Source organism: Narcine bancroftii, chromosome 11 (assembly GCF_036971445.1).
Source record: "Narcine bancroftii isolate sNarBan1 chromosome 11, sNarBan1.hap1, whole genome shotgun sequence".
Classification (NCBI taxonomy): Eukaryota; Metazoa; Chordata; class Chondrichthyes; order Torpediniformes; family Narcinidae; genus Narcine; species Narcine bancroftii.
The window spans coordinates 88,140,988-88,168,884 of record NC_091479.1 but is presented as its reverse complement, the minus strand read 5'-3'; the positions used below and the strand labels follow the sequence as shown (position 1 = coordinate 88,168,884).

The 27,897-nt window shown below is 41.2% G+C and overlaps 1 protein-coding gene and 1 long non-coding RNA gene across 4 annotated transcripts in view; one reads left to right on the top strand and one right to left on the bottom strand.

Annotated features, from left to right (window-relative positions):
• Positions 1-11,885: 11,885 nt before the first annotated feature.
• Positions 11,886-15,069, bottom strand: LOC138746098 (uncharacterized). Its single transcript, XR_011346699.1, has 2 exons — positions 14,090-15,069; positions 11,886-12,314 (listed from the first exon to the last, which is right to left on the bottom strand). It is a non-coding gene; the product is annotated as an uncharacterized lncRNA (long non-coding RNA).
• cped1 (cadherin-like and PC-esterase domain containing 1) overlaps positions 13,719-27,897 on the top strand; it is a 166,865-nt gene continuing 152,686 nt past the window's right edge. Inside the window, exon 1 of one of the 3 annotated variants that reach the window (XM_069903914.1) lies at positions 13,719-15,011. In XM_069903914.1, the coding sequence (XP_069760015.1) occupies positions 14,757-15,011 (255 nt within the window). In that variant the 5' untranslated portion in view covers positions 13,719-14,756. The remainder of the gene's footprint in view (positions 15,012-27,897) is intronic. The other 2 variants (XM_069903913.1, XM_069903911.1) reach the window with 2 other exon arrangements.

Genomic DNA, 27,897 nt, shown 5'->3' with positions numbered 1-27,897 from the left:
AGACTGCTCAAACTACAGGGGAATCACGCTGCTCTCCATTGCAAGCAAAATCTTCGCTAGGATTCTCCCAAATAGAATAATACCTAGTGTCGCCGAAAATGTTCTCCCAGAATCACAGTGCGGCTTTCGCGCAAACAGAGGAACTACTGACATGGTCTTTGCCCTCAGACAGCTCCAAGAAAAGTGCAGAGAACAAAACAAAGGACTCTACATCACCTTTGTTGACCTCACCAAAGCCTTCGACACCGTGAGTAGGAAAGGGCTTTGGCAAATACTAGAGCGCCTCGGATGCCCCCCCAAAGTTCCTCAACATGGTTATCCAACTGCACGAAAACCAACAAGGTCGGGTCAGATACAGCAATGAGTTCTCTGAACCCTTCTCCATTAACAATGGCGTGAAGCAAGGCTGCGTTCTCGCACCAACCCTCTTTTCAACCTTCAGCATGATGCTGAAACAAGCCATGAAAGACCTCAACAATGAAGATGCTGTTTACATCCGGTACCACACGGATGGCAGTCTCTTCAATCTGAGGCGCCTGCAAGCTCACACCAAGACACAAGAGCAACTTGTCCATGAACTACTCTTTGCAGACGATGCCGCTTTAGTTGCCCATTCAGAGCCAACTCTTCAGCGCTTGACGTCCTGTTTTGCGGAAACTGACAAAATGTTTGGCCTGGAAGTCAGCCTGAAGAAAATTGAGGTCCTCCATCAGCCAGCTCCCCACCATGACTACCAGCCCCCCCCCACCCCCCACATCTCCATCGGGCACACAAAACTCAAAACGGTCAACCAGTTTACCTATCTCGGCTGCACCATTTCATCGGATGCAAGGCAAATAGCGCCTTTGGAAGACTACACAAAAGAGTCTGGAAAAACAACCAACTGAAAAACCTCACAAAGATAAGCGTATACAGAGCTGTTGTCATACCCACACTCCTGTTCGGCTCCAAATCATGGGTCCTCTACCAGCATCACCTACGGCTCCTAGGACGCTTCCACCAGCGTTGTCTTCGCTCCATCCTCAACATTCATTGGAGCGACTTCATCTCCAATGTCGAAGTACTCGAGATGGCAGAGGCTGACAGTATCGAATCCACGCTGCTGAAGATCAAACTGCGCTGGGTAGGTCATGTCTCCAGAATGGAGGACCATCGCCTTCCCAAGATCGTGTTCTATGGCGAGCTCTCCACTGGCCACCGAGACAGAGGTGCACCAAAGAAAATGTACAAGGACTGCCTAAAGAAAGTTCTTGGTGCCTGCCACATTGACCACCGCCAGTGGGCTGATATCGCCTCAAACCGTGCATCTTGGCGCCTCACAGTTCGGCGGGCAGCAACCTCCTTTGAAGAAGACCGCAGAGCCCACCTCACTGTCAAAAGACAAAGGAGGAAAAACCCAACACCCAACCCCAACCAACCAATTTTCCCCTGCAACTGCTGCAACCGTGTCTGCCTGTCCCGCATCGGACTTGTCAGCCACAAACGAGCCTGCAGCTGATGTGGACTTTACCCCTCCATAAATCTTCGTCCGTGAAGCCAAGCCAAAGAAAGAAGACATATGACTACTGAATGGTTCCTTGAAAATCGTTTATCCGCTAAAACCTTGCGGCTTACAATTGTGGACATTAATTGCTCTTGGCCTTAACCTTTAATTTCCGGTCTATAAATTTGCCTTTTAACTCTTAGGAGGAAATTTTAAATGTTACAAAGAAAAGTCCCCTTAGGTACTAAAATTAACATCTGGTTAAAAAGGGTTAATGGATACCCTTGTAATGAATACCCTTTGCCATATGTCAGAAGAAATTATCCATTTAAATTACTCCACTGATTCAATCTTGTGCAAACTTCTGATTTTTTTCACTTGATGTGTGAATTAATTGGGATTCACTGGTTAATTCGAAATTAAATGGGAAAAACATTGTAGATGCTGGAGATCATCTGTAATTTAAACAAGACCAAGGTGCATTTGTGGGTTGCGATGGGGTGAAAAAAACAATGTTTCACGTTAGTAAAGTGGGGAGTGTTAGAGCAGATTTTAAATAAATGCAGAGGAAAAAGGATAGAAGATGGAAGTGAAGTAAAACGGGATTTATAATGATATGGATGACAGGAAAAGCTAAACAAACATCATTACTGTCTGGAAAAAAAATAGGAAAATTGTTATGATTTAAAATTGTTGAACTTTCAAGTCAGGAACATGAAAAATGTCTCATTGAAAGATGAGGTGCTGTAAGAGGCTATGAAAGTGAGACCTGACAATTGGGTTAATTTAAGAAATAATCATTCTGTGTTGGTCCTCTAAATCTAAGACAAGAGCAAAATGTTGAAAATACTGGAAATTAAAGGCATGAAAATACTGGGTAAGTGGCAGTATCTGTGGAGTTAAATATATGTTCTGTCCTCCCTGACGTACTATATATTTAATGCATTTACTGTCTTTTATCTAATTAAAGCAATGCCTAGTTGATCTATTCTTCAGTCCAAGATTTTTAATCCTAATGAAGCAACACTGATGGAATATTGTATTTATCACAATTTCTCTTTAACCTAAATAAACATTTAGTATGAAATATTGGCAAGACAAGAAACTTAGGGTATAAAATGTCCTCAGAATAAAGTTCAGTATATAAATGCTTATATGCAAAGCGCTACCCTCGGCTGTTGATCATAGATCTAGAGCAGTGGTCCTCAATCTTTTCCTTTCCACTCACATACCACTTTAAATATTCCCTATGCCATAGGTGCTCTGTGATTAGCAAATGATTGCTTAAGGTGGTATGTGAGTGGAAAGAAAAAGATTGAGAACCACTAATCTAGCCCTTCATGAATCTCAAAATCCCATATTGTTTTTCATCTGCCTTGCCCCTGAAATCCTTTAGGTTGTACACCCTTCAGTCTCTGATCCTGTTGAATTTTTTAAAAATATTGTCCATATCACAAAGATGACAGCTAAATAATGTAACTATGAAATTATACCTACCAATCTATTTTAGGCATCATGCCCTGTTTTCTCACAAGACAATCCTGCACATTGTCAGTAATACATTTAGTCATGTTATTTGTATAGTTCAAGTGGCTCATTTATATGTTAAATTGGTGAGATGGCAACTACAATCTAACTAATGATTAAATTCCTGCTAATTGTATAATGAAATCCAGGAAGCCAAAAATACATAAATGATTTGATGCAAATGAAATAGAATTAATGTTTTAAAGATCATTGTAACTAAAAAATCAAAAATGTATTTTGTTCTCTCCAATTAAATACTGGATGAGTCAGATAACATGTAAAACAAAACTTACACATTTCCTGTAGAGCCCTCTGCTATTATTCTTATAAACTATTAATGCTGTTGAGTAAGACATCAGGAATACTATACATCATCTGTGATGAATGATAATCATAGTTCAGTGTCCACTTCTCTGGGCAGCAAAAATAAATCAATGGACTAAATAGTTAGTTGCTTCAATTTAACCATCAAATAACATGGTTATTTGTTTAGCTTTGATTTGTAGAAGAACCAAAGTTATTCTCAAGAGACTGTTTCCTTATGTAGCCTGCAGTGTTTAAAATTGCCATGCTGTGGATATTTTGTGTGCTTGAGACTACCTTGAACACACTGAAATGTCATGGAGTTTCTAGAGTATTTTGGGTTATTTTATCATGTGTATATTTGAGGTGTGATCACAACAGAGGCAAAGCAAGTTAAAAATGAAAAAGACCAGCAATCAGGTTACTAAGAGAAGAACAGAGAAAGTCTAAAAGTTATTTATCGATAATAAATCAACTAAGAGGTCAAGGTCTTGAATAAAGTGTATCAATTGTACCAGTGTCATACCATCGATGAGCAACAGATATTTGTTCACAGCATCTATCATTGTAAAGGGCTTGAAGTGAGTGACTTGCTTGATCATTGATGAGTTGGGTATCATACATCCTCTAGACCAGAGGCAGATTTTATTTCCTGGACATAAATAAATAAGATTTTTATATCCATATTTCCTAGTTGTTATAATGGAATTTGAAACTGTACATTGAAAGTCCTTGATCAAGAGTCAAAACATTAGGACACTGTTTTGTAATCTAATCAAATTTCATGTAACAGCTCAGTTTCTCCAGCTTTGTGTTTTTACTTCAACCATGGTGTCTGTAGACTTTCGTAAAAGCTGCATCTGTTCCCAAGATGAGGTCTTCCAATCCAGATCATCTGAAATGTCTGCTTTCTTCCACAATCATGGCTTCCTCGACCACCATCAATTCAGCTCTTAACCTGCTTTGCCTCCATTTCCCGCTTATCTGCCCTGGCCCTATCTGCCCCCAGATTTAACAAACACAGGATTCACCTTGTTACCTACCACCCCACCAGCTTCCGTATCCAACACATTATCTTCCATAATTTTGGCCCCCTACAATATAATCCCACTACTAGGCACATTTCTCCTCTCCTCTCTCTGCCTTCTCTAGGGGCCATGCCCTCTGTGACTCCCTGGTCCACTTATCCCTCCTAACTGATTGCCTCCTAGCACCTTCTCCTGTGGTCCCAGGAAGTGCCACACATGCCCATACCTACTCCCTCACCACCATTCAGGACTATAAATAGTTATTTCAAGTAAAGTGTTGGCTTTTGTTATTTTTTTTATCTTTATGTTTTAAACCTCGGGTACCTGTTTTATACTGCACTTTAAATAGCTGTTTAAGTTAAGATGTAAATGTGATACAGCACTTTGGTCAATGTGAGTTTGTCTTAAATGTTCTATATAAATAAATTAAACTAAACTAAACACAAGATTTCTAAGATTGAAATTTGAATTCTTTTCAGAATTGTGCCTAAGCTGTAATGGTTTGGATAATCCACACATATATATACATTTGTACATAGTTGGGTTAAGTTTAAATTTTAAGTAAGATGTTATATTATTAATTATTGTTTTAAGATAATATTATCTTGGTGAATTTCTATTCCTGTTGGTTTATGATGTAACATGAATCAAAATGTGTATCCACGAGAGTTATACCAGTGCCTGCTTTGTGGCCTTCTCTACATTGGAGTGACTGGTGCAGTCTAGGAAATAACTTTGCTGAGCACCTTCGCTCTGTCCATGTCGTTTATAGGGATCTCCCTTCAATTCCACGCCCCCCTCCCCCCACTCCCCTGCTCACTTGTCTGTCCATGTCTATCTCACCAAGACCACCCATAAATTTAGGAACAACACTTGATTTTCTGTCTGGGTATTCTTCAACTGGATGGCATTAACATCAATTTCTCCGGTTTCTGTCAGGCTACTTACTCTCCATTCCCCCTCCTTTTCCTTTCTCTTTGTTTTCTTTCCTCCAGCTCTCCTCTCCATTCACAGAGCCATCCCCTCTCCCCCCTGAGTGCTGGTGTGCTTTCCCTCCCTTATTCACCTATTACCTCCAGGCTTTGGAACTGTGCCCCGCAACCATTATATTTGGATGCCTCCCTGCATTTTTTAAGCCCGAAACCGTTGGTAATGCATCTTTATCTCTGCTATATAAAGCACACTGTTTGACCTGCTGAGATTCTCTAGCCTTGTGTTTTGACTTCCACCATAACCTAACCTGATTTCAAAAACTGCATGACAGAAAGGCAGAAAGACTGGAGTAGGTGTGAAGGGAGAAGGCGAGTTACAAAGAGAAATACATTAATTTTGCATCTGGTGCTAAGAAGCTGAAAATAACCTATTTCCTCCAAAGTATTAGGGCAAAGGAGACAAAAGATTGAGGTCTGTCAAATGAGATGGATTGAAAAGTGGTACCTTTGAGGTACATATCGAGATCAAGTCAAGATAGCAGTGCTGCCGCTGGTGCAGACTCATGGGGAGTGGAGTCGCAGATCTCTTGCGGTGTCCATCCGCTTAGTCTGACTGCCGTCGGCTCCGTAAAGGCTGTAGATAGAGCCGACGGTGGTTTTATTTAAAAATACCGCAGTGTCTGCACCAAGATGGCAGTGCTTGTGATTGGCAGCAGTCATGAGGAAGTGGAGGACTGGCGCAGGCCACCAGAAAAAGGGGAAAACACTCCCATTTGAGAAGGCAAAGCAGAGGAGGACAGTGACCAAGGCAGAGGACCAGTGAGAGGTTCTACCATTGAAGAAACAGACAGTCGGCAGGCTGTTGGAGACTGAGGGCAAGGAACCCCTGCATGCTGTGGGTGGCTGGCGACTGCGGCCAAGGGATTCACATCAACTGGCTCAAGACTGGCTGAAGGTGCACCATGTATCAGAACAAGGAGGCGAGAGGGTGCCAAGGGCGCAGATTGTGACGGAAGTTTGGATCTGGAGCTTGGGGTGCTGATGGATTAGTCTGGACTCTGTGTGGCTACGAGGGCTGTGGAAGCATCGGAGGTGAATCCATGGACACTCGGTGACTCTTTTGCTTTTCTTTCTCTAACTTTAAGAGGCGCTTCAGGCAATTTCTACCAATGGAGAATCTGTCTGCCTTTTAGCTGGCAAAAACAAATTTTGTGTGATATTACACTGTTTTTATTACAAGACAAAAAACTGAATCTTGAATAATATAATGATAACTTCCGCTCCCATACTTGCCAGTAAAACATCAAGATGATAAAACAAAGGAAGCATAACTCAAGAAGAGATAAAGCAAGAAAAGATTTGTTGGGATAGCAGCATTAGTTCATAGAAAGGAAATGGTTTGCAAAACAGATTCACATTTGGTCAAAGTAGGAGTTGGACTTTTGTTCTCAGTGGGAATGTTTACAGACCTACTGGACACAGTTCAAACTAATAGATCAAAGGAACTCAAGATGGAGAAAACAATCCTGCTATAAACAAAAAGGACATGTGATAAAATACAGAACCAACAAGGTTATAACAATAACATCAAAAGATAAATAGGTTTAGAAATAGTGTAAGTGCCAAAGACAGGAAAGTATTTCTACTTGAGGCACACAGGAGGCTGGACATTTTGGAATCTGAAACTAAATACAATCTGCTGCAGAAACACAGCAGGTCAAGTAGTATCAATGGGAAAAAAAATGAATGATCAACATTAAGAGCCGAAGCCTTTTTTCGAGACTGGGGAAATGTAGTAGAAAAGCCAATGTAAAGTGGGCAGGATGAGAGGGATGGGACAGGGACCCATGTGTGATTAGTGAACCAAGTCAAAGTGAAACATGATGGACAGAGTCAGTAAATTGGTTAAGGCCACATAAAGGAAGAGAGAGAGAGAGAGAGACAGAAAAATAAAGTAGGTAAGAGGAGGAAGATAAGTCCTACGGGGTTGAGTGAGGCTTAGTCTGTCCATGCTGGAATCTGATAAGAAGAGAAGGTGAGATTGGTGGCAAAAAGAGAGATGGAACCGAGGGGTTGGGGAGGAGTGAGGGGGTGGGGGGAGGTGCAAGGCAGGAGACAAAATGAATGACAATTCAATGTGAAAAAGTGTAGTAAAAGGTCAGAAAGCAGCACACAATTAATTCATAGAAAGTAGAAGTAGAATTATTATCTGAAATTTGAATTGCCAAAAATCTTAAATTATAAATAGAAAATGTTAGAACGGCCATTTATGAATCCAGAAGACTGGATGTGTCCATTGAGAAGATGAGGTTCCGTCACTTAAAACAGTGAGGACCTGCTGCAGAAGAATAGGAGTTGGAGTGATGATATAAAATTATTATCCATCAAAAGCCCCTTTCACACTTGCAAGTGATCCCAGGAATTAACGGCCAATTAGCCTTTAAAATGTCGTGAGTGAAAGCAAAATCAGCTCAACGTTGGTGTCAGATGACGTCATCTCATGCCAGGGATTGACGGCCTCGACCCTTAGTACAACTCCAGGTGTCTTCAAACCCCAGCGTTGCAATCATGTAAGTGTGAAACAGGCAATTGCATTGTGGGATTGAAATTACCCAAGTTTTTTGCATGAGTGCAGGATCGTGAAGGAAGAAAAGATTAAAATAAAGGTATAAATTTTGCCGTGGGAAAGTCACAGTGAGAGAGAGAGAGAGAGTGGAAATAAGTAGCAAAAGGGCACATTTTTAAAACTTCATGAGAAAGTTGGTAGTGCTATTGTGAACAATTTATAAAGACCGTGGGAAAAAGCAATGGCAGACCTGACTTTCCAGAAACCCTTCTTTGAATGCTCCATGCACACAGCCATGCATACAGCCCTTTCTCTGTCGCACAGCGTTCTAGGAGGACAGGTCCGCCATCGCTTTTTCCCTTGGTATTTATAAATTGTACGTGATAATGCTACCAATTCTCCCACGCTTTATAAATTGTGCACTATAACGTTACCAGCTTTCCCACCCTGTTTAAAAATTGTCCGCTATTGCTATTTATTGCTAACACTTTCCCACAGTCCCTTATAAAAATTTATATAGGTCAGCATAAACAACAACAGGGGCTGAAGGGCTCATTCTGTCAGTACATAAAGCTTAATTGTGTTATAATTAGGCATAATTAATTTTGATCAAATATAGGATCATAAACATTGATCAAGATTTAGGGCAGGTCCACCATTGCTCGATGTGTCATGATGTCACCAGTCCTAACCCCAGGGATGGCTCCTTACAAGTGTGAAAGTGTTCAGTGTCCCAGTTAGGAGTGGTCAAATGTGAAAAGCCAAACCCCCCCCCCCCCATTCCTACCTCAGGACATTGAACTGCCAATTTAGTGAGACGCAAGTGTGAAAGGGGCTAAGAGCTCAGAGCTGCACTATAGCTGTTTAGGACATTGCTAAGGCAGCATTTGGAAAAATATTTGCAGTTGTTATTGGAAAGATAGGGGAAACTGGAAAAGGTCCAAAGGATGGTCCCAAGATTTGAGGGCTTGCATTATAGAGAGAGGCTTGATAAACCCTCATTTATTTCCTGAGAGTCTAGGAGGCTGAGCAATGACCTCATAGAAATATTAAAAATAATGAGGTGTAGTCTCTTCCGAGGATACAAAGTCTAAAACTATTGGGTGAAGTTAAGGGTGAGGGAGAGACATTTCAAATGGACTCGAGGTGCGACTTTTTAAAAATAGAAGGTGGAGAATATATAGAACAAGCTGCCAGAGGAAGTGGTAGATGTGGGTATAATAATACCATTTGAAAGACAGTTGGAAAAGATGCATGGATAGGAAAGGGTTCATCCAAGCACAAATGGGATGAACTCAGATGAGCAACTTCATAGGCATGGGTGAGTGGATCTAAGGAGCCTGTTTCCATGCTTTATTACTCTATAATGCTTATGGGCTAAAATATGGAAAAAGAATCTACATTTGGTCTCTGTGAAGGGAAGACCAGATGGGAAGCAGATAATACAGACTATAAAATTGAAGGAGGTACAGTGAAATTCCTTGAAGATGCATCTGTAGAAGTGGCTTGTAGAGAGCAAGTGCCATCTTCACATCAAAAACATTCTCAGCTCCTTCATCGTCTATAGCGGTGCTGTCAATTGATGATTGTTTTATGTTATTTCCATGAGTAACTTCTCAGCAAATAAAAGTCTCTGCCTGTATCCAACACGTCCGATAAATATTTGAGTATGGGCTGAAAAGGGGTGAGTAACCTTTATGCCATCAAAGTACCATGCAATACCATGACCATCTCCCCTGGATGACTACAGCTCCAATAATAGTCAAGAGGTCAACAACATCCAGGATAAAGCAACTGTTTGTTTGGTAGCCTGTCAACCACACTAAACATTTGTTCTATCTGCCACGTGTGTACTGCGCAATGTGCATCTTCTCAAAATACTCTACTCACCTTCTTTGGGAGAAACTTCCAATTCAATAACCTCTCAGCAATCCTGTGCTCTGTCACTGGACTCCATGGGAAATAAGACATCATGAATCTGCTGGTAGATTGAGATTTGTGCATATGTGAACAAAACCATTGGAATTTTCAGGAGGATCCTGGTAAATCCTAATACAACAAGAGACAAGATGGACAACCAGGATACTTGGGCACATTTCAAGAATGAGAAAAACTAAAGTACCTTGCATGAGTCTCCATACAAAAAAAAATGAACAAGAAATAGAAGATGAAGAAAATGCTGGATAGCTGATCATGTCAGACAGAAGAAGGGGCAGGGATGATTGAAACAGCAGGTCTTTAAAAGTTATAGTAAATTTATTTCCCTTGATGCTGTTAAATTGGCCGTTCAATATGTTAATAGGTCAATGTGACTATCTTCATGCCTGACATTAGTATTTGGGAAAATCTTGTAATCTATCGATAGGAAATGACAATATTGGTCCTCAACAACAAACTCAATGTCAATCAACAACAAACTCTTACTTTTGTACATTATTGATTCTTTTTTCTCTGTTTTGCAGTCGTTTTGCTTACATTTCTTTATTTGTTTACAAGTGTACATTGAGTACAGATTTTTTTTGCACTTCCAATAAGTAGTAATTCTGCCTCTCCCGCAGAAAAAATAATCTCAGGGTTGTATGTGATTTCATTGAGAACATATTTCCTGCCTCTAGCATGTCCAATCCCTTAATAATTTTACATGTTTCAATCAGATCCCTTCTCATCCATTTAAATTCCAGTGTATCCAAGCACAGTTGCTCCAACCTTTCAACATATGTCAGTCCTGCCATCCCAGAAATTAACCTCATGAACCTACGCTGCACTCCCTCGATAGCAAGAATGTCCTTCTTCAAACCTGAAGACCAAAACTGCACACAATACCCCAGGTATGGTCTCACCAAGGCCCTGTAAAACTGCAAAAGGACCTCTTTGCTCCTATATTCATCTCCCCTTATGATGAAGGCCAACATGCCATTAGCTTTCTTCACTGCCTGCTGTATCTGGATGTTTAGTTTCAGTGGCAGATGAACAAGGACACCTAGATCTCGTTGTACTTCCCTTTTTCCTAACTTGACACCATTCAGATAGTAACCTGCCTCCTGTTCTTGCCACCATTGTGGATAACTTCACATTTATCCACATTAAACTGCATCTGCCATGCATCTGCCCACTCACCCAACCTGTCCAAGTCACCCTGGATTGTCATAACATCCTCCTCACATTTCACACTGCCAACCAGCTAAATCATTAATGAATATTATAAATGGCTGCAGTCCCAGTCCCTTGTGTTACCTCACTAGTCACTGCCTGCCATTCTGAAAGGGACATGTTAATTCTGCCTGCCAACCAATTTTCTATCCATTTCAATACCCTACTGCCAATACCTTGTGCTCTAATTTTCTCCACTAATCTCCTATGTGGGACCTTATCAGAAGATTTCTGAAAGACCAGGTGCACTACATTCATTGGCTCTCACTTATCCATTTTCATAGTTAAATTCTCCAAAAAAATCCAGAAGATTAGTCAAGCATGATTTCCCCTTCGTAAAACCACGCTGACTCGAACCGATTCTGTTACTCCTATTCAAATATGCCACTATTTCATCTTTTATAATTGACTCCAGCATCTTCCCCACCACTGATGTCAGGCTAAATGCTCTATAGTTCCCTGTTTTCTCTCTCCCTCCTTTATTAAAAAGTAAGACAATATTAGCCTCCTTCCAATCCACAGGAACTGATCCTGAATCAATAGAACACTGGAAAATGATTACCCATGCATCCACAATTTCTAGAGACACCTCCTTAAGTACCCTAGCATGCAGACCATCAGGCCCTGAGGATTTATCAGTTGCATCAGTCAACCCAACACCATTTTCTACCTAATGTGAATTTCCTTCAGTTCCTCCATTAAGGGGACAGCATATGCCGTATAATGTGGAGAAAGGTTAGGACATCTGCTTTGTAGAAAATAAAAATGTAGAATATTTTTTAAAAGGTGGATGATTGAAAGAGATACCTAGTTCAGGATCCCTAGGTTCAGGAACAGCTGCTACCCCTCCACCATCAGACTCCTCAACAATAAACTCAAACAAGGACTCATTTAAGGACTCTTAAATGTACACTTTATTTTTTTTATTCTCTCTGTATGGCACAGTTTGTTTACATTTGATATCTGTTACGGATCTTTATTTGTTTACATGTATACAGTGTTCAGTTTTTTTTTGCTCTACCAATAAGTGGTAATTCTGCCTCACCCGCAAAAAAAATAATCTCAGGGTTGTGTGATGTCATGTATTTACTCTGTCAATAAATCTGAAATCTGAATCTGCCCTTGTACCTCAATATCTATGAGTAAATATCCAGAAACATCAAGCAGCATATTTGCAATAGTAAGTAGAAAAGTAAAGCTATCTTCCTCCAATTGGACAGTCTCGATGAGATCACATTTTGAGTTCTGTGGAGGCATCTTGTCTCTTGGCACACAAAATCTTTGCAGACCCCTTCCATCCTGCACACAGCATCTTTCAGCTGTTCCTATCGGGAAAGAGATACAGGAGTATCAGAGCCAGCCCCACCAGGCTGAGGAACAGCTTCTTCCCACAGGCAGCTCACACTAACCATCTGAGACTCGCATATTTCCAAAACTATATTTATTTATTTATGTGTATATAAATACCAGTTCTGCATATATATTGTTCGTCTATATGTGTGTTATGACTGGTTGTGCGTCTGCGTGTTTTGCCGTGAGAACAGGAATCTACTGGAGATCCTAATTGCATCTCTGGACCCGCTGCACTTCAAGAATGATGGAGGTGGGAATGATTACACTTCACGTGTGTAAAGAGCAGATAGTAGATTGTACGTGCAATCAGATGACAATAAACATGACTCTTTACCTATGGAAGAATACATGTGATAATGATTTCTCAGATTGATTCCTGGGATAGTGTGTTTGTCAAATGTTGAGAAAAATAAACTGAAATCATACTCTGTTGAGACTAGAATATGATGAGATTTCAATGAGGTGATCTCATTGAAACAAGCAAAACGTGCAAGGGTTAATGGGTTAGAAGAGGTGTTACTCTTTCCTATGGCTGGGGTACCTAAAACTAAAGGTCACAGTTTCAACATAAGGGGTTGGCCATTCATGGAAGAGGTGTGAAGATATTTCTTCACACAAGGATGGTAAATCTTTGGAATTCACTGCCCAAGGGGGCTGTTGAGCTCAGTAACTAGAGATACAATGAATTTTAGATATTAAAGAAAACAAAGAGCATGGGGGTAATTAAGGGATGCCTTCAAAGAATAACCCTTAACATATCTCACTAATTGATGGAGATAAATTGAATGAATGGGTTTATTCCAACTCGTTGCAGCTTGGAGGAACAACACCTTATTTTCAGTCTGGCCACTCTCCAGCCAGATGGCATTAACATGGACTTTTCTGCTTTCTCCTAACCTGCTAGCCTTTTCTTTCCCCTCCCCCTTTCCAGTTCTCACCCTTCCCTTCTCACTCCACACCCACCCAGCCATCCCTTCTCCACCTATCATATCCTGCCTTTGCCACCCCCTCCCCCCCCCCCTCACCCAATCCTTTTGTTCAGACATTCTTTCATACTTTGATGTAAGGCTCAGGCCAAAACATCAGTTATGCATTTTTACGTTGCTACATCAAGGACACTGTTTGACCAGCTGAGTTTCTCCAGTGTTTTCACTCCTATTTCTTACAGTCTGGTCACACAATTGCTACCTACATTGTGCTTTTAAGATAAGCCACTCTTATTGGCAAAATTTGATTCCATAAAAGTGGATATAAATCTGGTGAACATTTCTGGTGCTGGACGTCTGAAATGTAAACATCCACAAACTGATATTTTGTACTCTCACGATTGCACAGCAAGGTCGATCATCCTTGACCATTGCATTGCCAATGCTTCCTGGGGAAAATCAGTGGATCTGGACTTTATTCCTAAGAAGCTTTTGATTTTTATTAACAAGCAAGGGTAAGCAGAATTGGAACATTTGCATTGGATGTTTAAGTGAAAGTAAACTGAAGGAATTGTAGCCTCCAACGTGCAATAGCTTTTGAATATAAATATTGCAAGTGTTTCTGAAAGGAGCCTGGCGTCATTTCTGGACTGTTTTACTTTTGGGGGAATTTCACGGAAACTATAAGTTATGGAAAGTAAGGTCTGATGGGGAGGAAAAGTAAAGTCTCATAATCGGACGAGAAGACCCCCCCCCCAAAAAAAAAAGCGCTTGTTTATTTTGCTTGAAATTATTTCGCTTCTAACAATCCAATTGGTCACCGTAACATGTCACAGGCAACTTGAGAGAAAGTTTGATTAGGCACAAGCCTGATGTCGGGAGTTCCAACTGGTTTTAATCATCGAGTCTGGAATTGCTTCCCGCAATCACACGCAGTTGCTTTCGGTGCTCGCTGCACGGTCCAGGCGGAATGAAGTTTTAACTGGAAAGTTAGCTTCGGCGTTGAGAAATTTGTACTGTAAGTTGATAAAATCCCAACCTGAGGAAAAGTGCTAAGCTGTTACAAGGACTTTAACTTTTTTTTGGAAAACGACTGGACAATTCCGTTCCTGTTCTGGGCGTGATTTCAAAAGAAGTTTCCCATTTTAACTTCAGAAGAAGATTTGTCCTCCTTTCTGGCAGTTCGCTTGCTCTCCCGAAGACTTGAAACTGGGCTGGAGCAGAACTTCACTGTGGGTTCGGGGATGTCCCACGTTGACCAAATGCTCCAGTCGTGACTGGGGCGAGTGTTGTTTGCCTGCCACCGTTCTATTTCTTGCTGGGCCACTGAATGGACGTGCCCCGGGGTTAGACCGCGGCAAATCCGAAAGGGTATCGCAGCCAGGTTGTTGGAAGCCCTGGAGGGGGAACAAGCTCAACGTGAAAGGCGCATTGTCGTGTTTCCTGAGCGAGTGGCCGTGTGGAAGCAGTGTGCCGAGAGCTGTTGACATGTGTGCTCGCCAACGACTGGCACGCTGTCGTCGCTCGAAATGTTCTCCACCTTTGGTACTGGTGGTGGCGATCGCCGTGTGTTTAGTTTACCCCTCGCTCACGGTCTTCCGACTAAGAACGGGCAGCGTCAGCCCCCTTGGGTGGAAGCTGGGCTCCTGGAACAAGTCTACGCCAGTCTCTTCAAATGGGCAGGAATCTGCTGAAGATCCTAATTGCATCTCTGGACCCGCTGCACTTCAAGAACGGATGGAGGTGGGAATGATTGCACTTCGCGTGTGTAAAGAGCAGATAGTAGATCCCTGCATAAAAGGTCATGTCCCCCCCCCCTCCCCACCCCACCCCCGGACTTGGGACTTTACAAAAGCATAACAAATAAAGTAAGTAAACAGATCGCAGAACTAGGCGTTGCTCTTAAAAGTGGGAAACTTTCAGACTTTGTCATTGGTCTGTCCGGTGGCTGGTTGCTTGAAAATCTAAAGGTTGCCAATAACGAGAGGATGAAACGTTATTTATGGGGTCAGTCGTGGGTTGACGGAGACTTTTAACTTATTTTTAGTCCTGGGTTCGATGCAGTGCTTCCAAGTAGCGGATGTTCTAGGAAGTAGTTCAAGTGGGGAAATGAGCTGCTTTTAAAATACATCTGTTCGTAATCGCCCTCAAATTTGAAAAATGGTCAAGTCCATAGCAAAGCCTGTAGATCATGTGTGAAAACGTGACAAGCCCCCAATCAATGGCATCAACGCGCCACGTTAGAATCCTACTCATGGACTTGCAGCTATTTGTTGCTCTCGGAAGAGCAAAAGTGCACAAAGTTATTCCGATTTTGCATTTATTGCAATTTTTTTAAATGGGCCGAGAGGTGGGTTGGGGAGTGAAGTTTTAAGCAATCCTAAAACTTTAAAATTCGAGTTCACCAAACTTTGTTTCTCCCTCCCAGTTGTGTTAATTGGGCATCTTCCATTCGGAGCTTGTTAAATTAAACCGCCCCTTAAGATTGTCCTTGTTTCTGTGTTCGTCATGACAGATGTTACAACTTAACCTCTGAAAGCGATACAATAGGATTGTTAGAGGGTAATTGTTTTAATATAAATAACGAACTATTTAAATTGCAAGGATATTTTGGCCCATTGAGAAACGTTTAACCTCGTGGGCTGAGTGACTTTGAACAGGTGGCTGAAGAGGCCACTCAATTGCTGTCACTTCTTTGGGAGGGAATAGACCATACCAGCCCTGAACTCTTTGCTGAGTTATCTCCGAGATTTCTGCTCTGTGAACCTTGTTACAAACTAACAAATTTTATTATAAACTAACAGAGGAACTGCAATGGAAAATTCACCAGACAATGGTAAATTCAAAATAATAGTTTTTTTATTAAACTATTAATAACATAAACTTTCTTACTTGTATCTAAACTTATCTCTAGCCTAATTCTGACTATGTGCAAATGTAAAAATAGGTATGTCAAAATTCAAACCATTACAGTTTAAGCTTGTCTGAAAAGTCGATTGTAAACTTCAGCATCAAACATCTTGTGTTGCTTGAAGATTTTTAAATTGGAGGTTTCATGAGTTGTCTTTCAAGTGATATTCTTCATATGAGTGTTTTCATAAGTTTTCCCCTATCTTGTTAGGGTTACAGAACTGATCTTCATGATTATTTCTTTCTCAATGAAGAGTGAAGTGGTCTTGCAATATACATATAACAGGCCCTTTGACAAATTTACTGGATTTAACAAGCACAGTAGATAGAGGGGAGCAGATGGATTTTTTTTCCTGGATTTCCAGGAAGGTACCTAATAAAGGACATACAGAAGATAAGGATGATTGAAAATGGGGGTGATGTATTAGCATGGATAGTGTTGGTTACCCAATAGTAAGCAGAGAGTTGGGGTGCAGGAGTTTTTCTGGTTGGAAATCGGTGCTGAGCAGTATGCCACAGGGGTCGGTGCTGGGCCTGCAACTGTTCGCAGTATATGTAAACTATCTGGGAAAGGGGACAGAGTGTAGTATATCTAATTTTGCTGATGACACTAAATTGAGTGGAAAAGCAAATTGTGCGAGGGTCTGGCTGATGGAGTACAATGTTGGCAAATGTGAGGTGATTCACTTTGGAAGGAAGAATGGAAGATCAGAATATTAGTTGAATGGCAAGTGATTGCAGCATGCTGACGAGCAGAAGGATTTGGGAGTGCTCGTGCAGGGATTGCAAAATGTTGGTTGGCGGATGCAACAGGCTATCAAGAAGCCAAATATGATGTTGGTCTTCATCGCTAAATTTTAAATTAGTTGAATTTAAGAGTAGGGACGTTAAGCTGCAATTGTACTGGTGAGACCACATTAGGAGTACTGTGTGCAGTTCTTGCCTCCTTGCTTGAGGAAGGATGTACTGGCTTTTGAGGTGGTCCAGTGGAAGGTCAATACGTTGATTCCAGGAATGAAGGAGTTAGCCTTTGAGGAGAGATTGAGTCATCTGGATCTGTACCTGCTGGAATTTAGAAGACCGAGAGGGGATCTTGTAGAAACAAAATTATGAAAAATGAAGGAGTTAGCCTTTGAGGAGAGATTGAGTCATCTGGATCTGTACCTGCTGGAATTTAGAAGACTGAGAGGGGATCTTGTAGAAACAAAATTATGAAAGGCATAGATTAGATTGAGGTAGACAAGTTGTTCCCATTGGTCGGGGAGACCAAAACTAGGGGACATAGCTTCAAGATTCAGGGTAGTAAATTTGGGAGCGATGAGGAGGAGCTGCTTTTCCCAGCAGATAGGGAATTAGTGGAATTTATTGCCCATTGAAGCAGTGGAGGTGGCCTCAGAAAATATATTTAAGGTTGGATAGATTTCTACCTAGTAGAGGAATTAAGGGATATGGGGGGGGGGGGGGGGAAAGGCGGGTAGGTGTAGATGAGCCTATCATCAGATCAGCCATGATCACATTGAATGATGGAGCAGGGTTTACGGGCTGGATGGCCTGCTCCTATTTCTTGTGTTCTTCTGTTCTAATGTCTGAATGATAATTCTTCATTTAATTTATTGTCATGTTTATTTTAAATAGCTGAACTAAGGACTAACGGCTATGAACTTCCTCATGAGTTGATGCCAGAAGTAAAAGTACCCTTGTTTTTCAGTAAATGTTGCTGTGACGTGTATGGGATGAACAATATCGTTATAATAAAATGATATTTCAACTACACAAAAGATTATCTAAGTTATCCTTCACCCTGGTTATCAACAGCTCATTCTTTAATGTCCACTTTGATCAGCATATTACTGAAATTTTGCTCAGAAAGTGCAGTAATACTATATACATCCTTTATGTAATAGGAAGGGAAATGGGCATAGGAAGTTGAAGCAAATGTGACAGAAATTGGAGATGAGAAATACTCTGGTGCAGGGATAGGTGATTTTGTTTGCTAAATGTGAGATTTATCTACAAATCACTACAGGCAGTTAGTCGAGCTTGACTCCCTGTGATTAGATGGTTCCTTTTATTGTCATGTAATAATACATTATAGACGTAATATATGATATACTTCCAACTTTTGTTTGCCATAATGCAAATAGAGTTGCCATCAGCATTGCCTAGTACCCTAACAATAAGAGAAGCCAAAGAGAGTCCCTTCAGAGTCGTTGAGTATCCGTAGATTCCCCTCCAGAGCTCCTGCAGCCACACAGACTCCTATTCAAATATTGGCAGGAAGCCTTCAGTGCCTGAGGCCCTTCGGGAACCCTTCTTGCCCTCAGCCCCTTCTTGAATCCTGGTTCTGATGCATGGATACCATGAGCCAGTCTCCAGCCACCGAGCTCCCTGTAGGGACGTCTCCCATGCTACCCACTGCTGCCAGTTGCTGCAGATTCCTCTTGGATATCAGTTAGCCGGCTAACTGGCCACAATAAATTGCTGCTAGTATGTCGGCAAGAGGTGGATTTTTATGGGGAGAAGAAAATGGGTTAAGGATCAGCTTAGTGTAAAAGTGCATGATGATTGAAGAGTTTGTTTCCGTGTTGAATCTCCAAGACCATGGTGTAAATGTATCATAGTGGTAACATTATCCATCTGTACCATATCAGATGGGCAGTCACTCTCTATAGAAAAGAGAAATGGTATTGTAGGGGTGGGTGCAGGAAAACAAAGAATAGAGAAGACAATGAGAGGCAGTGAATGTTTAACGTATTTGTCAGAAAGCAAGCAAGACCTTATCTTTAATATCCTTATCAAGATTCTTAATTTTTCTACTTGTGAATGCTCTCAGCCTGATGAGTTCCTCCAGCAATTGTTTTCTTTGCTCAAGATTCCAGCCTCTGTAGCTTTTTGTTTTCTCATCTTTGAACAGATATGAAATGCATGTTGGTGTCTATTTTAAAAGTTCCCAGAGTGCAAGAACTTGAATGATTTTGATCTGTACTTGGATAGTAGTCCAGTCGTGGGCTGTATGAAAAGGGGCAATGAGTCAGCATTCAGGAGGGAGATTGAAAACTTGACTGAATGGGGCACCAACAACATCCTCTCACTCAATGTCACCAAAGAGCTGATCGTAGACTTTAGGAAAGGAAAACCAGAGGTGTATGATCTAGAGGTGGAGAGGGTATTTAAATTCCTGGGAGTGACTTTCTGGGAGGACATTTTTTTTTATTTTTCACACCATAAATCACAATAGCCATGATATACACTTTTTCTTTTTCACACATTTACAGTGACTTTTTCTCCCCCCCCCCCCTCCTCCCAAGCCACCCCCCCCCCCCCCACCGCCCCCCTCTCATCCATTTTAGGTATACAATCTAGGTTGCATTAATTCAGTCAGACAATGTTGTCATCCAACAAAAATACACCAGAAATTCTACAGAGTCCATTCTTTTCTTTCCTTCTCCTTCCATCAACTTAGGTAATGTTTGTCTTGGAGGACATATTAGTGTCATCATGAAGGAAGCACATCAGCACTTCAACTTCCTCAGGAGGTTTGGTATGACAAATGTTGACAGGTGTGTAGTGGAAAGTTTGCTGAGCGGATGTATCATGGCTTGGTAAGGGGTACCAATATCTCTGGATAGTGGACACAGCCCAGTATATAACAGGTAAAACTCTCCCCACTGTCGAGAAAATCCACATGCGACTGCCATTAGAGAACAGCAGCAATTAACAAGGACCCTACACCATGCAGGCCATATTCTGTTCTTGCTGATAAGATTCATACCACCAAGTTCAGGAATATTTACTACCCCTTTACTATCAGACTCCTAAACAACACTCAGTAAGAGACTCACTTAAGGACTCTTATTTTGCACATTATTCATTACTGAATTTTTTTTTTCATACTGCACAGTCAGTTTGTTTAGACTTTAGATTTATTGTCAGCACTGCATGACATCATATACAACCCTGAGATTCTTTTTCCTGCAGGCACAGCAGAATTACCACTAATTGGTAGTGCAAAAAAAAACTATAAAGTTTACATTTTTACATTTTCTCTTTTGTATATGATTCTTTCTTCTTGTTTATACTTATTGAGTAGAAATTCTGCCTGGTCCGCAGGAAAAAGAATCTCAGGATTGTATGTGATGTCATGCATGTACTCTGACAATAAATTTGAACTCTGGAACAAACTAAGCAACAGTATTCTTGTGTGGTTGAATGAAGAGGGCACAGGCCACTCATCCCCTCCGATATGCTCTGCCATCTAATGTTGCTGATCTGCTCATTACTTCAACTCTGTGTTTCCATAATCCATCAAATATCCATCTAATTCTGCCTTGGAAATATTCAAGTCCACTGCCCATTGATGAAGAGAGTGGCAAAGATTTGCAACAGTCTCTAACCTGTCTGAAGCGATGACCCTACCTTTTCATTGTTCCCACAGGAAGAAATATTCTCTTCATATCCATGTAGTGCTACTGCACAGAAACAGGCCTTCGGCCCATCTAGTCTGAGCTGATTATTATTCTGCATAGACACCATGACCTGCATCTGGACTATGAGCCATTCAATTTGTAAAGGTTCCTCGGGATCTTGTTTCAATGGTCCACTCTCATTGAGCGGTGCCTCAGAATAAACCTGTATTTCCATAATTTGAATTTTCTTATCTAGTGTGTTTTCTTGCAAAATAAATCTTTTAATCAAATTTGGTTCATTTTTAATATTGTGCATTTATTAATCATTTTCACATTTGAGCAGGGATTGTGTGCATCAGGTAAATTATTTACTTTGTTTCATTTTAACCAAGTTCTGCTTTGTGGAAATGAGAGTGGCTAAAACATTTGAGAATTCATGGAAAGAATGACAATAAAACCAACATGTTGTTTTAAGTTATCATCATGTTTATGGACACTTCTGTGAAAGCAAAACATTAAAATTACAAAAGCATGATCTTGGGATGTTTTATTTTCAGAATTAGTTTCGGCAAAATGTATTTGTTCCACATTTTACTATAATGGAAGCTGTTCAGCTCTGACACATGCTGGCTCTCAGAATATCCCTATTGCTATATTAACCCTCCCTGCAAAATTATTCTCACACGCCCATCTACACTCTTCATTCTCCAGATTTCCCCTGCCACCTACCTGTACAAGGGGTAATGCCTGCTCCCATGTCTTCAGTGTCTTTGATGCATTTGGAGGAAACTGCAATAGTCACAGTGAGAATAGAGAAATTCCACATCAAACTACCTGCAGTTTACCTCTTCAATCCTCCCCATGTTGCCCAATTTCTTTCTTCGGTACAATTTAAAATCCCAAAGCAGCAACCTGCTGTCTCAATTGTTGCTTCAATCGCACCACTGCCCAAGAAGAGTTTGACCCTCTCATCAACAGTGATGAAATGTTTTGAAAGGCTGGTGTTGAAGCATATCAGCTCCTGTCTGAGCGGCAGCATGGATCTGTTCCAATTCCTCTATATCTCACTGGATCTACACAAAGCCCTGGAACACCTAGACAGTAAAGATGCATATGTTGTATGTATATTGAAAACAGGTTTTATTTTGCACTACCAATAAGTGGTAATTCTACTTTGCCCACATGAAAAAGAATCTCACGGTTGTATGTGATGTTATGTTTGTACTCTGACAATAAATCTGAACTTTGCTTTTGACTGTAGATAATTGAAACAGTGATGAGATGCAGGGTATTATTGCGATTATTTGAAATTGATCACTATTTACAAAGCAATTTAAAGAGGATATAAAAATATCGAACTGGAATGGTCAAGTTTTTGCATTCTTGCTGTGTGATCACAACGTGTGTTGCTGAACACTAATGTTAAGTTGTTTTCCAAAATCTTCTTGCAATACCAACATGCACTGGAATTTTTAAATTATTCACATTAATAATGAAAACTTTCCGATTGTAGTAGTTGGATGTTTCCCTTGTTTATTCAGTTTCAGTGTAAGTAAAACTGGTATCCTAAATGAGCTTTTAGGAAAACATTTTTAACAATGCAAAAATCCACTTCGGATTAAAATTATTTCTATGGAATTATGATGGTTAGAGCCTTAAAGTTTCAAATGTTTTACTGAAAGCTTTGTTAATTTGATATTCTCAATGTATAGATGGAATTAACAGGAATGTATTTAAATATCATGTTATCTTTGGTACAGGATACATAAATGTTCAATTTACAAAGCCATTAAACTGGATTAAAATGTAGATAAACTGCATGATTAATAATGCAAGATAATGTTCTGGAAAAATACAGTAAATCAAGCAACTTCTATGGGAAGAGAAACAATGAACATTTTCAGTCGAATCGGTTTTTGTACATAAGATACAAGGTCAAATATTTCTGCAAAAGGCCCATTTTGAGTAAGATTTAAATATTTGTTGAGAGAATGACTTTTTTTGGATGATTTCTAAATGACAGAAACATTTTAGCTATTCCAATCTTCTGATTTAGCTGTCTATTATGCTGGGAATGGGTGGTCTACGCTGCACCAAGATGGGTTGTAAATTTTAGTTAGAATAGTTCACTGGTGCAGCACACAAGCCTCATGTCTTGCAATGTGTGGTGCATATGGAAACCCCTGGTCATCAGATAATGTTGAATTCATGAGTTGGGAAGATTTTGAACTGTACCACAAAGTATTTATACTAATGCAATCTTGGATTCTGTTGAAACAGTCCTTGAGAAAGAGAGAGATAGAGACCACTGGGGTCATTATGTTTAAGTGGCTTGGTTGCCAAGAATATTACAGACTTGTGCTTTCATATTTCTTGCACAAAATTATCTTTTCAGTAAATGAATACAATAAATATTCAGCAGAACTTTGTTTATTCTGTTAAGTGCTTGCTCCTGAGACAGAAAGGTTTGGAACTGCAGTCATTCTCCAATTTAATTGCAAGGATAATTATGCTAATGTAGCAAAATGCTCTATACTGAGCTACCATAGATGTCGGTGTACATGTTGCGGAATTGCTGTACACGTTGTTGAGTTGCTATATAAACAGGGAAGTCGATGTACATATTGTAGAGTCTAGTGCAAGACTGGCACCTCCAGTGATATCATCAGCTCAGATAAAAATCTGTGTTGAATGCAGCGGTGGCCCTTCAGTTGGTATGTGGTCCTGCACCCCATGTTTCAGCATCGTCGAGGTGAATTGCAGCATAATTATTGTGGGAATTCCACCAACAACCTAGCAAATTCATTCTCAGAAAGAAAAGAGTAACAGAATCTAAATGCAGGGCTGGCAGCTTGGCCTCACCTAGGGTGAAGGTCTGGAAAGTGTTGGTATGAACGAGCCTTCATCCCTCTAGATCAGTGGTTCCCAACCTTTTTCTTTCCACTCACATACCACTTTAAGTATTCCTTATGCCATAGGTGCTCTGTGATTAGTAAGGGATTTCTTAAGGTGGGATGTGGGTGGAAAGAAAAAGGTTGAAAACCACTGTTGTAATTGTACCTCATTGACTCGTTACGTGCACAGTTTCATAACTCCAAAGGAAATGGGCCAATTAGAATTTTTCTCAAGCAAAATATTTCGGTAACAATTGGATCTTGAGCAGTAATTCTTAACCTTTCTTTCCCGTACACATCCCACCTTAAGCAATCCCTTACTAATCACAGAGCACTGATGGTATAGGGATTACTTGATGTGAGTGGAAAGAAAAAGTTTGGGAACCACTGCTCTAGATCAACCAGCAGGCCATGTGCTCTGAGAAAATCATCTTCCAGTCACAGTTGTGCGACCGTGGCCAATGTGAACGCCAACGTGAACTTAGTATCGCCGAACTAAAGTGGGATTCTACATGTGCCAAATGTCTGGATAGTACTGCAGTTTGCGATTTTCAATGATGGCCCAGGTTTTCTGTTGCGTGTGTCATGCCATGAAGGGGCTGTATCCACCAAGAAGTGCCAGCCAGAATGTCTTTCCCAGATATATAAAAGACTGCCTCGATGGCCAGCTGTCACAACCATTAGCGACAGCTAGCCCCAGTGTTTTCCCTGAAATGCACAGGGAGGTCAGCAGCAGTGAGCTTCTGCACCCCATCATTGACAGTAGAAACACTAATGCGTGTTATCTTTGTCCCATTGTCTCCTTGCCATCTGGCGGTCTGACAGGAGATTTGATCGACCCTGCTGCTGGTCTAATGTTGGAGTTGCATGGTCCTCCTACTGTGAGCGCGATCAGTCCTACGGATGTCACACTTTCTTGCTTAGCCTGCCATAGAATTTCAGCACTGGCCACGACTCTCCACTGAAATCCTCCTCAGCCAGCAGCATGTGGATGTTTTCTGGCACCTGCTCTAAGAAAGCCTGCTCGAACATAAGGCAGGGCCTATGCCCTTCTGCTAGTGCCAGCATTTCCTTCACAAACACAGAAGGGGTCTGTCTCCCAAGCCATTCAAGTGAAGAGGACAAAAGTATGGATGAGCAGACTCTTAAGCGCCATAGATTTGCCATCCTCTGGAGGCAGCTACAGAAAATTAGAAATTTGACATGTCATCTCTTGATCCAGGGCACTTACTACATACTAGTACCACATGGAATCAGATGTTATCTGCCCCAACTGGTCAAACCATACACATGGTTGTGAAGTCTAAAAGGTTGGCAGTGTCAGAGCTACAGCATTGTATCAAAGAAAAATTTTCCATGTTGGGGTCCAAATATTGTTTGGACAGTTGGGGCCACCAATATAGCAAAGTATTCTATACTGAGCTCCTATACTAGTTTAGTCTGTTTAGTCCAGACTAAACATTGAGGGATCACTGTACACATTATTGAGTTGATGTATACACAGGGAAGTCACTGTCGAGTCTAGTGCAGGGGTGTCAAACTCAAATTCACGGAGGGCCAAAATTAAAAACTTGGACTAAGTCGAGGGCCGAACTAAATATTTATTGAAAATTTTCAACAACATCTGCATGTTTTCTCTTCTTTCAACATATGTAATGTTAAACTTTTTCTTATTAAAATAAATGTTTAATAATAGTTTTGGATAAACTTTCATTGTCATTGTCATTGGCCTATTTCCTTTGGAGCTCTGAAACCGTGCACATGACGAGTCAATGAGGGATGATTAAAGCAGTGGTCTTCAAACTTTTTCTTTCCACCCACAGACCACCTTAAGCAATCCCTTACTAATCACAGAGCACCAATGGCACAGGGACGCGAGTGGAAAGAAAAAGGTTGAGAACTGTTGTATTGTGGTAACTGCACATCTGGTTAGGTTAATTGTTAGGCAAGTGGTCAGAGAAGGACCCCCCCCCCACCCCAAGAAAGGCTTAAATCACAGGAACAAAATAAGCTTCCGTCTCACTGCTCCCAATCTTACACACAGTCCTGATGTGGAATGTGGGGTCGCAGCTCCACGTTCACCCGAGTTCAGGTGCTGTCTGTGTGGAGTTTGTATGCTCTCCCCTTGTCTTGGACCAACAGGTCAGTCGCCTGACGAAGGCACCCGAACCCCCCATTGAAACGCCGGCGTCCGGGGCGGTGGAGGAATTGGCTGAGAAGAGCGCGTTGCTCCTACCCCCCTCCCATGGTTGGAGAGGGATTAAACTGCGATCTCACGGCGCTGGGCTCGTCTCCAACAAAAGGAGCGGGAGGCAGGGTCCGCCGCGCACGGAGCGAGGGGGAAGGCATCGCCAACGAGACGTTCGGTCTGGCGTCGCCACTGAAGCGCAAACCCAGCGAGGATGGTCCCCAACTCCAGCCGCATCTGTGTGTCCGGGAGCCGGGCGGGTTGAGTGCGGCGCTCCAATCCCCGGGATTCGGGACTCTGAGATCCCTCCACACCTCCGGCGTCTTCATTTTCACCTTCAGTGTGCATGTGCTCTACTGGCGCGGCGGCCAGCAGGCCAACTCTAATATATATTTAATATGATCTTGCGGGCCAAATATAATTATATCACGGGCCAAATTTGGCCCGCGGGCCAGAGTTTGACATGTGTGGTCTAGTGCAAGACTGACACCTCCAGGCTTGCATGCTGGCTTGTATACATCATTGGTTCTGTCACATGGGAAGGAAGTGATGTCATCAATGATGTTATCAGTTCAGATAATAACCTGTGTTGAATGCAGGTCAATTTCCTATGTTTTCCACAGCAATTCTGCCTTTCCTCTTGAGGAAGAAAACTGGTTACTGTTTACAAAGACCTCATGTATGGGAAAGAATTCTATCAATGAACTTTTTCTACCTTGTTATAAATTTTATGTAAACATTTGTACATGTGCATCAATTCACATATTTGTATGCAACAAAATTTAAGATACTACTTAATGTTTTTGTATGTATCCATATAAAACCTTAAATATTCTACAATATAGTAGAGGAGAGAAGAGGTTTGCTGGTGTTTCACCAACATTCTTCTCTGTATAATCCCCATTCCACATACGCAGGGCAAGAAAATATGGGCTGCTCAAATACACTTTTTTTTCTCTCTTTAAATTGTTCCAACTTTTTTTTTCCAGGAAGCAATGGAGAAATTGTACACCAAAATAATACTTAAGGGCACGGAAGTCCTTGTCCCATTCAAATAAAAAGGGTTGTGCAGTTGAAAATGGGCAAAATGTGGAAGAGTAACACTGAGCATTTGAGTGCGTCTTGGTAGTTGGTTTTGTGCCAGATTTTCATTTGCCCAAGCATCTGTTTTCCAGCTTAACATTTCTCCAAGTGATACAAGTGTCAATGCAATGCGCAAAATTCTCCAATGTAATTTTTAAACCTTGCTAGCCTGGAAAGTGTAAGTTCTATTTACTCTCAGATTGGATTTTACTAACTTGTTATCCTTTAAAAATGTACAATCTAAAGGAACAAAACTCAAACTGAAGCAAAATAAACAAACCACATGAGGATCTGTGTGGATCAAGCAGCATCTGTGGGGTGGAGGCAATTCCTCCAGCAGTTTGTTTTATTGTCTCCAGATTCCAGGATCTGCAGTTTCCTGTATTTCCAATGGTCAAAACTGAATTCTTTGTCCTCTTTGCAATCTGTGACCTCAAATACAGCCTTGAATGTGTTCCTTCACTCACCAGCTAGTAAAAGTTAGGGTCACAGTCATTATTGGCACCTTCTCTCCAGGATTGCTCCAAGATTGCTCCAGGCCTCTGCTCTTGCTTTGTCTGCCACTTTTTTCTGCTCACTGCTGCTGCAGGGAGGTCACACAAAGCTCCACAGCTTGAGGAGAGGTGACTTCACGCACTTCCTGTCGATGCACGGGAGCAACTTAAGCAAGCACGTGCATTTTACTGCAGCAACATGCTCCAGAAGGTAAAAGTGAATACACAGTGCCGGACAAACACAGCAGGTCAAACCATGCACTTTATGTAGCAAAGATAAAATACATAACCAGCATTTTGGGCGTGAACCCTTCATCAAGGTATGACCAGCCCAAAACTTTGGTTATGTGTCTTTATATATACCTCATAAAGTACACTATTTGACCTGCTGAGTTTCTCTTTAACTTCAACCATGGTGTCTGCAGACTTTCATGGTTTATTCTCCAGAATATTTGAAAATGTGGATGACATTTTGGGAGTCAACTTGGCCCCTTTGCTTAATAAACATTTGACCAAGTATTAATTTGCATTTCTCTCATTATACATTATGTGTGTAAAACTATCCCCTTCCTAATGATTAGAATGCAGTTAGGCACTGAGCTTGGTCAGTTACAATATATTAAGCCTGATCCTTCTGTGTTGTGTCTGATAATC